The 18,206-nt window shown below is 34.7% G+C and overlaps 1 protein-coding gene across 1 annotated transcript in view; it reads left to right on the plus strand.

Annotated features, from left to right (window-relative positions):
• Positions 1–732: 732 nt before the first annotated feature.
• su(r) (dihydropyrimidine dehydrogenase su(r)) overlaps positions 733–18,206 on the plus strand; it is a 59,261-nt gene continuing 41,787 nt past the window's right edge. Inside the window, exons 1-5 of the mRNA XM_035367413.2 lie at positions 733–856; positions 8,225–8,335; positions 11,404–11,486; positions 14,620–14,707; positions 17,652–17,813. Of these exons, the coding sequence (XP_035223304.2) occupies positions 812–856; positions 8,225–8,335; positions 11,404–11,486; positions 14,620–14,707; positions 17,652–17,813 (489 nt within the window). The 5' untranslated portion in view covers positions 733–811. The remainder of the gene's footprint in view (positions 857–8,224; positions 8,336–11,403; positions 11,487–14,619; positions 14,708–17,651; positions 17,814–18,206) is intronic.

Consider the following 18,206-nt stretch of genomic DNA (forward strand, 5'->3'; position numbering starts at 1 on the left):
GTTGGCTAAGTGTCCGTGTCGGCTAAATGTCCTGTCGGCTAAGTGTCCTTGTCGGCTAAATGTCCTGTCGGTTAAGTGTCCGTGTCGGTTAACTGTCCTGTCGGCTAAGTGTCCTTGTCGGCTAACTGTCCGTGTCGACTAAATGACCTGTCGGCTAAGTGTCCTTGTCGGCTAAATGTGCTGTTGGCTAAGTGTCCGTGTCGGCTAAATGTCCTGTCGGCTAACTGGTGTCGGTTAAATGTCCCGTCGGCTAAGTGGTTGTCGGCTAAGTGTCACGGACCCAACTAATAATGCTATATCTCAATACAATACTAAACGAAAGCGTTTTAAATTGAACAGAATTTGGAAATTTTTTTAAATTAATTGGACATTTGTTGGAAAATTTATTTTCCGTTTGTTACATTCCTTTCGAAATAAAGCTAAAAATGAATGTTTATTAAGATCAGAGGGAAGAAAAAAAATTTCAATTCTTTCAACGAGCATTACAGTGTTGAAGAACTGGCGTTATTTTGAAATACCTAAGAGCCTTTGAATGCCCATGTATTGACGGAAACAAAGGAGAAAGAAAGAGAATTTATCAGTATTATGCAACTGATATGCTCCACAGTCTTGTTGAAGAGAAACGAATGAAAACAATGAGATGAAAATCAGCACGTCGAAGTAACCGATAAAGAACTAACTGTAATGACAAAAGTTCATGTCTGAAGGTCAAAGCAGATTAAAGATTTCACGTTTCATTCTTATCATTTATTTAAGTCGATGTTGAATATCTAAGCAAAAACTCAAACGTAAACTGAATAGACGTAAAGCAATGACTTCATATTGTGCTCTGTCCATAGATCCGCCGGATATTGAGGTAATTAAAAATCTTGACGTTATTCTGTTGATAACTTTAATTAAAAATGAAACAAATGCATCTTCCAGCATTCGAAGTTTAATGGGTACTATTCGGTTTCGAGGGCTGTAAAAAATCGCCAAACTATTGTTGATGCCAATGCTGCCAAAAAAAATTGCGGCAACCCTAATAATTGCGGCAAGAAAGGAAGTATAATAGTAAATAACTATCTAAGATTGATGTTTTAATTTAGATGAAAGGTTAATTTCATATAATACGTTTTTATTATTATAATTTATATGAAAAAGGCTAAACATGGCTGAATGGCGTAATAACTATTAAGCGTAAATAACTATTTCAGTTATAATTCATATAAAAATTGCTAAACATAACTGAATGGATGCCTGCATCGCTATTTCGCTACCAACTTATCGCTAAAGCATAATTTCATCTCGGTTGTTCAAACGTAATTTTCTATAATGAATGATGCCTTCTCCTTGAAAATATTCTCGGTAAAGTACAGAATCGCTCACTTATTTGTTTGCCGCTTTTTACAAGGGTAAAAACAATTGGATTTTTGTCAATTCTTCTTTTACTTTTTAAGTGAAAATAGGTCGATGTGCACATGGATACCGAGTATGTGCAATTCTTAAAAACGCGTCAAGTAGTGGGTGATTCTGCACTTTTCCCAAAATTCTATTGGCGACTTTTCGTCATGGGCAATTCCCAAATTGTTAAATCCATAGGATATCAAAAAAGGATTTAAAATCGAAAAAGGATTTAAAATCAAAAAAGGATTTAAAATTAAACTAGTATTTCAATGGCGTCTTAAGAAATATAGAACTATATAAACTTACGCAATCTGAAATCAACGCGTACGCTAGATTTGGCGCGCTGTTAAATGCGCGCGTTTGCTAAATTTGGCGCTTTTGCGCATACATTTTCGCTGCAATTTTTTACGGCCCTCAAAACGGAATAGTACCGTTTAATGTTAGAAATTCTAGCAAAAACATAAGGAATTATATGAACTCACGGAATTCGTGAGATCAGTTTAATTGCTTTTGATATCTATTATCGGGATCGGATTCGGAAACGTATGTATGTAAGTACGTATGCACAGTTTATGTGCATGCACACATACATTCATACGTAGGTATATGCATGCATACATGAGCACATACATATATCAATACATACGTTTCTCAATCTGGTCCTGATAAGAGAACGGAACCCTGCTTTTTAGTTTGACCTATTACCTAATGGGCCAAAAGGTGAACAAGTTCGTGCAAAAATATATAAACATTTTATTTATGAATACAGTTAAATGTCTATTTCGGAAACGAATATAATGAATTTTCTTTTTTGTTACTTTTACTTTCTTGTACGAAGTAAAGGCTGTATTGTAATCGTGAAAAATTTCAGATATCATATTTCAAATTAAATATCCAATATGACCGTTCCCGAATTTTTTTGAACGATTTTTTGTATGACGATCCGTACGTACGTACGTATGTACGTATATGTGTATGTATGTATATATCTCGCATAACTCAAAAACGATTAGCCGTAGAGCGTTGAAGTTTTGTATATGGAACTGCTATAACATCTAATTGTGCAACTCTCTTTTTATTCCAATCGACAGTACCAAACATATATATGTACTAATAAAATTCCATAATCAAGAATACACTTAAAATTCTAACTGTATGTTCTTTTCATTTTTAATGGCGACGTTCTCTTATTTGAAAGTACGTGGAATTAAATCTACAGCCCCGTAGTCAAGTTGTTTTTCCCGCCTTTTCTACACGTACAGTTATAGAATGTTCTGGAAGTTTTTAAAGCGAACTGGATTGGCTGACTAGGCTGACGTCATTTCTTGGAAGCTCCGCCTTTCCAGAGGCTATAAAAGGACTAGCAAAAGGAATATCGGGGCTTTTTCTTAAATGTCACGATGCAGTAAACTTCATACAAAAAGTTATTAGTAATTCTTTTTATTTACTCCGGATATCTGATATTTGTAACTGCTATTTCCCCTGACCAATAATAAATGGATCCTGTTTTTTAAACTTATCGTCTGATATTTTAAGCTACGACTAAAGTTGAGACATCACATATATATATATACACACACACACATATATATATTATTATTTTCGAATCGTTGGTCGTAGTTACAATATTTCTGGTTATAGAAGTGTTTTAAATGACGAAAGTATTCCTGCTTTGGCACTGCCAAATATTAAAAAAATTAATTATTGACAAATAATGAAATCTGACTTTTAGTGCGATCTTTCGACCTCTATACCCGTTATAAAAAAAATTAGTAGTTTTACTCCCATACAAAAAAAGTTGACTGGCATATTTAATTTCAAAATTTGCAGTTTTTGGTGTCATTTTCGTCTTGCGTTGAGAGATCAGTTCATTAAGTTAGAATAATTGAAGCGAATGAATTTAAATAAAGTGCAGCAAGAAATATGTACAATTTAATAAGTTGTACAGAGATGTCATGCGCTCATCAGAAATCATTCATTAGAGATGAAATCTGTATAATACTACCAATTAAAAACATAGCATTCATTAGAGATGATATCATTAGCATACGTTAGAGATACATCAGGCATTCACTATAGATGATACTGAATAACATTTCGTAAGCATTCTTTAGAGGTGATATCTATGTAATACTGTCATGAAGTCTTTGCTTCTAAACGTTAAAAATACTTGCTGATGCCATTTCTTAAATTATAAATTACATTTTAAATGTAATTGCGCATTAGAATAAAAATTAAATACATTTTTCGGGATTAGCCAGTGCAAACCGTGCGACCTCAAGCGGCGGTTCAATTTATGCGTAGTAATTTTTTTATTTATTAGTTGACAGAATTGAGAAGCCAGAGAGATGGCACCGGGAGACAAAAAAATCTAGCTGTCTGTTTTCATGATCTTTCACAAGAATTTTACCTTTATCAGAAGCAAGAAATTCTTGTTCCGACTGATTTCGAGCTTATCAAGAATCAAGAGATAGTCAAACACAGAAAAAAGAAGTCTTATCTAATTTAGATATTTGGGAAGCAAGCTGGAACGTCATGAAATAGCTCGTTTACAAAAGGTAGGGGATTCACTGGAAGGACACCCTATTAGGAAAATTCTCAAGCTGAGTCCTGCATCTTAAGATGCGGGGGTTCCTACTTAAAATTACAGAAACAGGCGATAAACATATTTTCAAAGTATATATATATATGTAATAATAAAATTCCATAGTCAAAATTACACTTAAAATTCTAACTGTATTTTCTTTTTTATTTTTAATGGCGACGGTCTCTTATTTTAAAAGTACGTGGAATTAAATCCACAGCCTCGTAGTCAATTTGTTTTTCCCGCTTTTTCTCCACGTACAGTTTTAGAATGTTCTGGAAATATTTAAAGCGAACTGGATTGGCTGACGTCATTTCTTTGAAGCTCCGCCTTTTCAGAGACTATAAAAAACTTGCAAAGGAATATCGGGGTCTTTTCTTTAATGCAACGATGCAGTAAACTTCATACAAAAAGTTATTAGTAATTCTTTCTTATTTACTCCGGATATCTGATTTTGTAACTGCTATTTCTCCTGACCAATAATAAATGGATCCTGTTTTTTAAACTTATCGTCTGATAATTTAAGCTACGACTACATCTATGATTCTTCACCAATCTATTTATTTCGGACAAAAGCTGGTACATCACACACACACACACACACACACACACGCACACACACACACACACACACACACACACACACACACACACACACATATATATATATATTACATTTTGAGTTGAAAATGTGCTCATTTAGGATTACTAGATATGTTCCTACAAAAATATTTATCAATGTCGTTGCGTGCGTACGGGTTCGTAATGGATTGAATGCACAAGTCGATATAAGCTAATAAAATTCATTCTTATTCCAAGAAACGAAACGAAATGCAGGAATTTCCTCAGAGATATTCGTACAATATCACAATATCTCACAGTAGTTATATTTTAAACTACTAAAGTGTTAAATAGAACACAATTCAAAGCAGAGAAAGCTAATCCGATCATCCCGCGAATTCGTTACAATCATCAACAAGAACTAAGTAAAATACTGAATTGAGATGCTTTGATCCGGCTTTTATAAACTTTTTAATCATGCGCGAGAACATTCTCGTATTTTCTCGATTTTTCTGGATAGCAAAAGAGTACAATTACGAGATATCTATTTATTAAAATGTTAAATACGCGTGCTCCTGAATTTTAATTTTTCTGGCGTAGCTTTCTCTTTAAATATGTCTCATGCTGCATTGCACGGGAATATAAAACAACTTTAATTATAAATTCTACTAAAAATAGCTAAATAAATACAAAAACCGTAACAATATTTTACTTTTTTGTCAATTATATTTATTAAGATATGAGGAATTAAACAGACTAAAATCTATTTGATAAAGTAAAATGCTTATTAAATGTACCTGCTTGAATACACGCAGTAGCTATTTTCAAGAAATTCTCTTTTCATTTGCAAAATTGTCTGTAAAATTTTCATATAGGTGAATAAACCTAAACTTTTAGTCCGTTTAATTCACTGTATTTCACAGAATACCTTTTGGAAAGTTTCATTAAATTTCTGTAGTAATAATATTTTAAGTTAAAGGCTTTTTCATAACAGAAAAATTGAAAAATCAAGTTTTTCAAAAAAAAAAAAAATAGGTTTAATATAATGCAAACACAATGAGAAGGAAAAGAAAATGTTGCCAAGTATGAAAATTGAATTGCAAAACTCATCTTGTTCTCCAGCACTTAATAACAAAGTTTCAAAATCATCAAGAGTTTATTTTAAATATTACTGACATTCGCATAATATAGTACAGTGTGGGTTATTTAAAATTATTACTTATAATAATTATTATTTTTAATATTATAACTACTTTTTTATGGAATTATTACGTCCGGATTGTCTAAGTGGCTGAAATAGTGGTTCACTTACATAAAAGAAGTGCAGGAGCCCTTTTATTTAGGGCCTGCACTTTTTTTATGTAAGTGGTGCGTGCCGGCTAAAATTATGATTTACTATCTCAAGGACTGAGAAGTACTGCAGTCGGGCTCCGACGCAATTTAAGCTCTGGTAAAAAGTATGAATTTCATTTTCTTAGTTCATGAAATCGTTTATTGACTTCTAAGAAAATACAAAATGAGTTAAAAAAATTAGATTTCTATATGTATTTAAATACTGTTTCTTTTAAAAAAATGACATACCTTATGAAATTGAAAATTTTCATTATCGGATAATATGAAAAGCTTGTATCTTCATCTTCCGGTATATCTTCAGGCACATCATCGAATTCTGTTTCATCTGCTCCATCATTGTTACTCTGATCCATAGATAAATAATCTTCATCGGTTCCATATTTCACCAACACCAAACACCCTTGCTGCAGCACGATTTTTAGTTTCTTTCGCAGAATGAATGGACTTGCCATTTGAAACCAGTATTGTGTTTTTTTTCGTTTCGCGGGAACCATGTTTACTGCTAAAAGGAACATTAGACGCGACTTCAAATGACTACAGAAAGATAAAACATCTAATTCCTAATTCCACCAATTCATTTAGGTTGGACGTGCATTACTACCAAATTATATCCCCCTTCTTCCGAAACCCTACAACAGCATTCGGTAAAAGTATAGTTTAGGGTACCCCTTGGAGAAACTTGGCGATTTTTGGCGGTACATGGATACCAATTTTGTGCAATTCTTTGACTCGTTATTTTGGCTTGCGAAGCGGGGATTTTTGCCCCAAAAATCGCCGTTACACAAAACCAAAATAACAAGAGAAACAATTGCACAAACTCGGTATCCATGTACACATCGACTTATTTTCACTTAAAAAAAATCCCCGAATTGCGCAAAAACGGCATTGCGCACTCCTTTGACTTTATCCATGTACACGTCTACCTATTTTCACTTAAAAAAAAATCCCAGAATTGCACAGCCCACCAGCGGCCGAGCGGTAAAGTCGCTGAACACTGGTAGTTCGGTCCGAGGTTCGAATCCCGCGAACGGGCTGGCTTTCGTGGGTGTTTTCGTGGTTTTCCCCATGTGTAACGTGTATACGAGCCAGTTTCCCTTAGAAAGCCCTCCACGAAGGCATCCCTACCCTTAGGCAGATAGCCATAGTGTGCTTTGCCATAATTAAATCACCAACACCAGAAATGCACAAACTTGCATTGCGCACTCCCTTTACTTTGTGTGTACACAACGATATATTTTCACTTAAAATGTCAAAGGAGCACCAATTTCTACAATATAGGCAAACAAAAATACATAATCTCAATAAAATACATTTTAAACCAAACAATAAAATAACATAAAAAAGGAAAAACATGTTATACATTTAAGCACTACCAAAAGCAAATATTCACTTACCATGATTTTCGAGTTCGCTTCGTACACCCAGAGCCACGTAAAAATGAAAATATCAATTATACTCAAATGACTTTTTTCAAACCAGGTACTCTTTCTGATCGAACGCTTCACATAGTGACTATCTGAACCTTTCTTCCTACAAACCCATTCAAATCCATCTAAACGGTTTTTACGTTCGACTAGCATATCCTTCATACATACAGGACACCTATAATGGCTACTAAGTAAACCGTCATTTACATACCAGTCAATTAAAGCTCTTTTTCCCTTTCATTCCAAATCGTACAGAAACTTCAAATTAATCTTACTACATTCGGCCATTCTACCTTCTAAAGAATCAAACCAACACACACCACAAAAACGCTTCCAAAACATCCCATGATTCAAAATTTCCCAGAATCGTGCACCCGATTACGTCACAATAGGGTTTCCATAACATTCAACTACTCAGGCTACCATAAATGAAACAACAACTTGGCGATAAATCAAACAACAACTTGGCGATCAATCAAACAGCAACTTCGCCATAATACAAGGGGTACCTTAAAGTCTACTCTACCACAGCATTCTTTTGAATATTTGCATTGAATACAATCCACCTATTTGAAGGAATATTTACTCCCTCAAGCATTTAACCAACACACATTATCGCTCGTTAATTCGGTACAATTGTTCGAAAGACTAGAACAAAACGTCCAATAAATAACTTCAAAAGATAAAAGCATTGCTCGTGTATCTTTTAGATTTACTTCGTGAAGAATGGGGTGAGTGGTATACGGCGAATATACCTAAAAATTAAAAAAATGTAGCTTGAAATTATAGATGCGCGCCATACACCAGTGCGCATTATACACCGGAAAATACGGTAATTTCTGAAACAGAAAATATGTTGATACTGTTGTGGTAAAAATGAAATTAAGTAATAATAGTTTTTATACATTTTTAGAATATCTTGGCCCTGAATCCTAGAACTTACAGCCGTGCCAGTGTTCTTCCCAGTATACAAACCAAAGCTGACAAGAAACACTGGAAAAGAAATCCGGACAAGAAATGCTCGGTGAGAAATTAGACTGTTGCTCTGTTTTTTTTTTGTGAAATATTATTCATGCATTCATTTTTAGATAATTTTTACCTCTCATTATTTATAGGCAATTCTTATTCAAATGTCATCTTTTCTACGTCAGATTTTAAATTTTAAAATATTCAGCAAAGATTGACGGAGAAGACAGTTAACATAATAAATTATCAACAAAAATCAACTTTAGTTAACCCTTTGACGCGCGCAATATTATTTTTATAATTTTTTTAACTAAAAACTCTAGAAATTGAATATTATGATCCTAGAGACAAATAATATATGAATTTAAAAAAAATCTACTCTTGCCCATTGTTCTGTGGGTGGTGGTCGCACTGTGAAACCACCGGGCGTGTAGGACTTTGAAACTCACTGATATAGTAGGAAAAAAAACTTACCATTTTCCGCGCGCGTTTTCAATAAATGACGAAATTTACGAATTTGAAACAAAATGCATGTAGGAATTGCATAATATATATATATATTACATTATTTTACAAAGTAAATCGTCAGAAAAATTAAAAAATAAACATTTATGTAATTTTTCTATAGCAGTGAAAGTACCTACATAATAAGGACGTTTGGCTACATGGATTTAAAAACTCAGTAAAATAAGGATAAAAAAAAGACTCTTTTTTTTTTTTTTTTTTTTTGTAATTTCAAAGAACAAATATTTTTTGTGACACTGTTCAAAGCATGTTTTGTCTTTTTGGTACATGCATGCCCACATTGCATGTTTCGCCAAATGTATCTTCTTCTATGAGGTTTCTTCCTTGTGCTACAAAATGTACACTGCCTGGATCTAAATTCCACTGGTATATGTCCAGCGTTATTTAGTTTCTTTTCATCTGGGACATGAAAATTGTGGTTTTTTATGTTAATGCGGAGGGGCTTGGTCTTTTTGGCTTTGATTCGGATCATTCGTTTCCCATTCATACTTATTTTATTCGTATTTCGTCCCAAAATATTCAGAAAATATTTTTAATTTAAATAAAACTTTACGCAATTTCTATTTTTAATTACAGCAAAGTATATTTACATTAAATTTAAACCACAGGAAATAATTTATAAAATCACAATACTAGCTTTGGGAGCAAGTGTGTTGAGGTCAGAAAAAAGTCTCTGGAAAAGAAAGACCTTTTTACTGGGCAGGTGCATGTATTGTTTAGTAATAAAATAACTCTGTGATTTTAAAACCCCTTATCTATATCCGGGTAAAAATAAACATTCCTATTTGAGAAGCAAGCAAACGCCATTGTGAAGAGCAGTGGTTTCAAGGCGCGACCACCGAGCCTCTACAGCATTGTCACAATGCTGTAGTGGTGCAGTGGTCGCGCCCTGAAACCACAAAGCAAATGTCACACATATAGAGGTTTTTTTTTTTTATATATGTGGCGTTCCGACAGATACTTCAACTTCTATTCATGAGATGGCGCCACGTGTAAAATCCAGTTCTTAATCAGAGCAGCAAAGCGACGTCATTACTCACTCAGACTTCTCGTCAGACAACTGTACGCGAAGGTAGCATGAACTGTGTTCCGAGCTCTGTGTTGATCTCTGCAATGTAATTTAAATTGTAATTTAGTACTTAATATATTCTTTTGTTATAGGAGATTGTCTACTCTTATTTTCTTTAATTATATCATGCATTAAGCACACACGACCACCAAAAGTGGTGATGGCGCCACGTGTAAAATCCAGTTCTTAATCGGAGCAGCAAAGCGACGTCATTACTCACTCAGACTTCTCGTCAGACAACTGTACGCGAAGGTAGCATGAACTGTGTTGATCTCTGCAATGTAATTTAAATTGTAATTTAGTACTTAATATATTCTTTTGTTATAGGAGATTGTCTACTCTTATTTTCTTTAATTATATCATGCATTAAGCACACACGACCACCAAAAGTGGTGATGGCGCCACGTGTAAAATCCAGTTCTTAATCGGAGCAGCAAAGCGACGTCATTACTCACTCAGACTTCTCGTCAGACAACTGTACGCGAAGGTAGCATGAACTGTGTTCCGAGCTCTGTGTTGACCTCTGCAATGTAATTTAAATTGTAATTTAGTACTTAATATATTCTTTTGTTATAGGAGATTGTCTACTCTTATTTTCTTTAATTATATCATGCATTAAGCACACACGACCACCAAATATATATGCAGTTTAATTATTGCTATTTTTTATTGTTTATAATAGAAATCATGATGTGCGATGAATAACGTTTGAAATTTAAAGTTGTTTATATTAATAAAAGGAAGTTATTTTGTCTCATTGAAAACGAATTTTAAAACGCATCCGATTTGAAGTACGAAGACCTAAAACATGTATGATTCTGCAGTTATTTTGTGTTTAGAGGTAAAATATCAGTAATCAATTGATTTTCACTCAAAAAGTTCGGAAGGAAGAGGAGAAAAAAATTCGAAATTTGGTGGTTTCAGGGCGCGACAACCGCGCGTCAGAGGGTTAAAAAGAACTATTAGCTCTGGTTAGTTTTTATTATGCTTTTCATTGTCTGATAGGTTCTTTAGATAAAATATTGGTTCATTAATTCCCAGCGCTTTATCTAGAATGATTCAGGTGAGTTAAACATGTATCATGCTTTTGATTTATGAATTTTAGGTTTAAAAATCACCTAAATTAAGATGAAATCTAGACGCATATCACGAGCTTAGAGATACGGACACTTGTTAAGTAACAATAAATGCTTATCTTTGGTTGTGCACGTGTCAGCTGCAGAGATAACTCTGATCTATTGACTAGAAACGCATAATAATCTGTTTGTAGAAATATGTAATTAACTTTATAAACAAAAAATAAATAACACATATGTAATTCGAGACTTTCTTCTATTCTGACGTAAGTAACATTTGAGAAGATCTACTGATACTCAAAAACCAATCTTTAAATCAATTTTCAATTTTTTTTTTCATCTTAAAATATCAAATTTAATGTAATTTCTTTCTTAATTTTTGAGTGTTTCAATCCAGTTGTTTCAAGCTCCTTTGTTTGTATTTTATAAAGCAGATACCACAATTGCTTTTTTTAGACATGTCGTCCCCTAAGAAAGGATTTTGATGATATTAAGCATACTACATTGAGTGAAAGAGGAGCCCTTAGAGAAGCGAACAGGTAAGAAAACAGTTTATGTCATTAAGATTATGAAGAAAACGAGCCAAGCCGGGGCTGCTTGCTTGGTTTCTTTTTCTATCCAACAAAGCTACTGAAGAATTACGCCTTACAATTTCGGTTCTAGAATTTTATAATTTCATGAGTCCGTAAAATTAAACAGGAAAATATACACATTTGATAGCTGACATATTACTGTATACTATAAAACTATGATACATAACTAATGTAGCTGGCAGTAAGATTTAGTTAATTAATTAGTGGTCTGTTACATAGCAGATAACTATTCAGCACACATTAAAATCCAAAACCAAAAAATTGTTCTCTACCGTAACTATAGCACACTCTACAGGCGGGAAAATAGAAACTAAGAAAAGAGAATGCAAAAGTTGTTGAACAATGACTGATTAATACTACGAATACTGTGAGTAAAAGATACGGCGCCTTAGGCCACGTTCAGACGGTGGTGTAAAGGGCATAGAGGCATAGTTATAAGGGCACAAAATGCGGGAGTTCCGTTCACACCTGCGAGAACGGTGTGTAAGCCGTGGCCAATGAGAAAAGCTAAATTTGCGCATGTGTGGATGTGTCTACAACTTTCCCGGGCTGTTCTCTTGCTCGATTGATTTCCCGCGTTCGCCCTGCTTGTTTTGTAACAGCGAAATCTTCTGTAGAACGCCGCTTCGTTTTAGCTTCGCTGTGATTGGTCGACGCTTATCCCAAACTCGGCGTAAAGTTGAAAACTTTGAACTCTATGCCACAAGCACTAAACCAGATTTTGTGACGTAGCACAGACTGGTTGCCTTGGCAACGGAGCTCGGCTTTAACCACTTATGCCCTTTACGTTCCCGTCTGAACGCAGCTTTAGACTTCAACTCAAGTCCCATGTTGCGAGAGATAGATTGCATTTGTTCACCCACAAAGTGTCTTCTTCTGTTTAAAGACAGAGACGAGATTTATTACTAAAGATTGCATATCTTCATTAAATTTCCGAATCATAACTAATGGCATTAGCAGAACCTATTTAGAAATACTTGTGAAGTCAGCGGTACATATCGTTATGGACTTCACGCACGAAGCCCCACTGCGTAAATATGACGACAGGTGTTGCTGGACGCGGGTCTGTAGAAGGAACTCTGAACATCTCTAGGATGCCCGAAGAAGAATCACGAAGGTTAGCAAATGTTGCCCATGCAATGCATCTACCTTCTCTTTCATTTCATGTCGTCGACAACCCCGACGCGCAGAGGGAAGTTTGTCCATTCTTCAAGCCACCGATGTGTGCCTATGCTCATGGCTATGGAAAACTATGCTCTTGTCCAGCCCTCTTGAGTGGCGATATGATGATGTAGACAATAATCCTAGAAAATCCATTATTACGACTTTTTTTATACGTTCTAGCTAATGAAATACACTACGCTTTCTCAGCTAATGACGTACACTACCCTAATGCACTTGTGGCATTCAAGCGGTCAAGATTAATGGCCAAGATACAAAAATTCCCAACCAATATCAGAAAATACTTTTATAGCACATTCCAAACACTGTGGGTATCGGATATTTGACAATTAAACCTTTGGCATTATTATTATTTGCATATCGTTACCTGGACTTTCTATGCCAACAGTACTTGCTTTTGAGGAGAAGGCTATTTTAAAATTAATTAAATCAGTGATATCAATCAGTATTTTTAAACTCTTTAAACTCCCGGGCCGTTCTTTGAAGAACATTGTGAGGAAACAAGAAATATAATAAATCACAAATAGAAGCAAGACTTCGTATAAATCACAGGCGAGAAATCTTTAAGAATACTAAAAACCCTAAACTGCTATACCACATTTCTACTTCAGTACTAACTCCGAAAGCACTAACTCAATTCGATAAAGACGCTCATCAATAATCATCTGTTCTGATAACAGCATTGTCAGAAAAGAAAATAAATTTTAAAACTGTAAGTTATTTTTTCTTACAAAATTGTCTGTAATTACAAAATATGTAATTTTCGCACATTTATGTTCTCTGCATTATAAATTCATTGAAATACAAGTAGTTCGTGACTAATTGCCTTGGATATTGGCGCTATACAGGAAAGCTTCTTAATTTTGCCTATAAAATTAACCACAATGACGCAAGTTAGCCAGAAGTAAACTTCCGTGTTTCGAAATTTCCTAATATTAATCGTAAACCTATTGTCACGTTTTTTTCTTTCTTCTGACACCAGTTGTTACGTTATTTTTTATTCTTCTGCCACCAATTGTTACGTTATTTTCTTCTTTCACGTTCGTACGGGGTTAGTAGATTTGGAGTGAATAACGACGACACTTGATGGAGTATCGAAACACACTTTATTTAGCCAGGAGTATCGAAACACACTTTATTTAGCCAATATTAATCAGGACAGCTCCAATAACACTTTTACAGTCGTCGAAGATCTACTATAAACATGCTGGAACAATCAGCGACACAGCATTCACACTGTCAGGCAATAACGGAGCTTCCTGCAAAGCACCCGACTCTGCTTTCCGGAATACCGCTCCGACTCTGCTTGGTCGTTCTCGGAACTACTCTCGAGACTCTCCCCGCTATAACTCGCGATGCACTCGACGACACACAGAGTACGGCTTCCGACTCTTGGGTTCAGTCGTTCCCGGAGCTCAACACTTTCTCTCGACGATGCACTAAGAGACTCCTTCGGTGCACTCGACGACCCACTCGGCACTCGTTGCGCGGCTGTCAACTCGATCGACTCTGCACGCCTCGCTAGACGAGGCACACTCTCTGAGACACTTGCGGACCAGCAGGGTTTATATAGCTTTCGGCTTGTGTTCTGCGCTAAACCGGTAAAAATTCGTTTCAGAAGGTTCTCCAACCGTCCATGGTATATCGCTAATTTTGTCGCCAAACGGGCGATTTCTCGCCAAATATGACAACTCTACCCACAATTGCAATTTTATGGCAACCCTAAAACTGCTTTGCAGGGAAGCTATCTTACCGCGCCTGTACATTTCGTAACACTATATTTTACCTCATGGATAAAGTTTATTGCCAAACTTTTGATCTCAAGTGGAACTACACAGACATATTCTAAACTTTCGGAAACTTCGCATTTTTAGTTTATTTATTTAATTTTTTCTAGATGCCTGAAGTGCGCAGATGCTCCGTGTCAGAAAGGTTGTCCAACCCAACTTGACATAAAAGCGTTCATAAGCTGCATAGCTACAAAAGTAAGTTTATTTTTCAGCATTTTATGGGCATATAAATTAAATATTTCAATTAAATTATCAATCTGAAGTATAACATATGTTTAATTTACTAGTAAAAATATCTAATTTAATCCACAAAAGAAGATGAATTTATATTCAAGTAAAAATTTCTGCCTGTGTGCATCCTGTATTTTCCATCTGTATGCATCACAAGAATACTTGGTGAGTCTTTACATTATGGTAACTTGGCGGTTTTTGGCGAAACTTTGGCGACCAAACCTGCTACAGCAACCTGCTAGTTTTTTTTTTTGAACGCCATTTTGTTTTCACGAAGTAAAGGCATTTTTTTTTTACTCAACATTTTTTCCAACAATCTGCTAGCCGAATTACGCTTATGCTAGAACTTTTATGGAACAAAAGCGCTTAATCATGACGAAGATTAGGTGCAAAATTGGGAGAAAGTGCAGAATCGCCCACTGCTTCGCGCGTTTTTAAGAATTGCACATACACGTTATCCATGTACACGTCGACCTATTTTCACTTAAAAAATTATCCCAGAATTGCACAAAAATGGCATTGCGCACACTCTTGACTTTATCCATGTACACATCGACCTATTTTCACTTATAAAATCCAATTCTTCTTACTCTTGTAAAAAGCGCCAAACAAATAAGTGGACGATTCTGCACTTTAGCAACGAAATTGTTTCTAAGTGCTTATTACCTAAAATCTCGATCGGAATTTTCCGGAAAATGTCACATGACATGTCTCATTTCTCTGAGACAAAATAATCTGTGATTCGAACTGTGTACTCCTCAGATTATTGCTAAAGTCCTAGCTAGTAACCTTTATCGCCTTACCAAAATGTCGCCAAACTACCTGTTACCATATTCTAAAGATTAGCCGAATACTTATCTTATATTCTAGTATACATCATACTGATGCCTATTTATGTCTTAATGTGTACAATGAGGGTACTTATCCAGGTGTTTTAATATGTATCAGAACAGATAGAGAACCAGATAAATAACCTGTTACAATCCACTGTGAAGTAATTCCAAAAATACAAACACCAAATCAAATCCGTGAAGTTTTAAACTGGAACATTGCTTATATTTTGCTAAAGCCGGGACGGAACTGTAGTTCTTGCACAGTTCTTTTTATAATAATTTAAAAGGCAAAATGGAAAAGCAAGAATAAATTTTTTCCATATATAACATCTTTATTATTCTTTGTAGCCCTCACTAACTCCTACTGATTTCAGGCATGACAACCTTAGAAACTAAACTGAAACTATTGGTGAAGTGAAAGTAGTAGTTATTATCTAGTAGAAGTAGTTGTAGTTATTATGACCAATAATAATTGTTGCCTACAGAACGTATAATGCTAAGCCCTATATCACTGAAACGTTAGTTGCATTCTCACTAATAAGTTAATAAGAATTTACTTACAAAACAGAAATTTTCACTAATATGAAAGATGATACTGAAACAAAAAGTTTCTGAATTTTAGCATATAGACCATATTAATCCTGAAGTAATGTATAAAATAAGTAGATTAAACCCGTCATGACATCTTACTCATGCAAAAAAGAAAATCAATAAGAAAAACGTTCGTCTTGGGAATTGATGAATCAGTGCCAATTTAGCGACATCAGTATATACAGAGTGTCTATAATTAAAGAACCCTATTTCAAAGCTGTCTGCAAGCGAAATTAGTGATAAGAAAATTGCGAAATTTTGTGGCGGACATGATGAAAATGCACCTTTACAATAGTATTACAATTTTACAAATTTTGTCACAAGAAAAATATGTTCCACATGATGGCAATCATTTTCAGCTACCGTCTGAAATCGCAAGATGGCATGTTCCACAGTTGACCGAAGTGTGTGCTGGGATATGTTCAGCACTTGGCGTGAAATGCTGGGTTTAAGAACAAGGTAACGAACGTTTTTAGGTTGTCATGACTTACCAGAAATTCCAAATGTCCCCAAAGCCCAAAATCGCAGGTATTTAGGTCTGGGGATCGGGGAAGCCACACATTACTAAAGTCCCAGCTATTTTTTAAAACAATTTTACTAACAAAGCTCGATCTCGTAAACTTATCGTCATTGTAAGCAACAAGGACATTGAAAACAAAGTCCCCAAGAATGTTTCTAGGTTTTATTACAGCTGCTGTATGACGTCAAGAAAGATTTACATTTTTACTGCATGTTTTTTTTTTAAATTAAAACTTCCTCTGGTGACGCTATTTGTAACTATTTACTTTTTCTCCGAAACACATTCCCATCTCTTCACTAAGTCTGCCACACAATTTCACAACTTTCTGATCACGGATTTCGCCTGTAAGCAGCTTTGAAATAGGGTTCTTTAATTATAGACACCATGTACCTCAAATTATAACAATACATTCTTTATTGGTGTAACAGTGAGAAAGTATGCATCTTAATAATATTTTGGTGTTTCTCAACAGTAACAAATTTGTCAATAAAATATCTCTTATTTGAACTGTGACTTTTAACTGGCGATTTCGTTGTTATTCATAAATAGCGTTATACTTATGTATTTTACTTAAATACCTTCTCATGAAACAAAGAAAGGAAATGAAATTTTAGTTTCAATAAAGGCAATGATGATAGATGATAGCAAAGGCGCACTTAAGAACTAATTAATAAAGAGTTTTTTGACGTTATTTGTGTTGGTAATGCAAAAGATAACTTTTGAACCTGGAAGCGTACATATTGGATCCCATTCCAAGTCTTCCCTCTATAAGAAATAAGAACGTGAGCTGATAAAACAATGAAAATAGTTTGTACGATCCTTTAAATATGCTTCAAGAGAGTTTATGAACAGAGTTCATATGTACGCCTATTTTAAAAGTACAGTTATTTAAAAGTGTTATATACATATCCATTGTATGTAATAAAGTGATTAACAGTGCATTTATAGACTTTAATTTTTTTAGAATTATTATGGCGCTGCTAAAATAATCCTCTCGGATAATCCTGCTGGATTATCTTGCGGTATGGTATGCCCAACAAGTGACCTTTGCGTGGGAGGCTGTAACCTGTATGCCACCGAAGAAGGTCCTATTAATATTGGAGGACTTCAACAATTTGCCGTAGAGGTAAACTTTAAATTTCAGAAAAAGAATACACTTTTAAAGATGATTTTGTGCATATAATACTTGTTCTTAATATACGTATAGTGTACCTTGCCATGGCGACTACCTCCAAAAGATGACTGTCTCATAAAGTGATCCGTATTCTGAAAAATAACTAATCAAAAATGAGCATCATTTCTCTTGAGATGACCGTCTTCACAAAAGAGACAATCATCTAAAACTCTGGATGGTTGCCTTAGAAATGGGTCATTGTTATTATTTATCAGTTTACATTTAACGACATTTCTAAATATCGCAGTGAAATGCAGATGTAGACTTTCATACGCAGGAATTTTTGTTTCTTCTTAAGACGCTTAAATAATTATTATAAAATGCCATGTTAAATGAATTAGTGTT

This window comes from Stegodyphus dumicola, chromosome 5 (assembly GCF_044657685.1).
Source record: "Stegodyphus dumicola isolate Sdum_Otavi_A_Nest chromosome 5, ASM4465768v1".
Lineage (NCBI taxonomy): Eukaryota > Metazoa > Arthropoda > Arachnida > Araneae > Eresidae > Stegodyphus > Stegodyphus dumicola.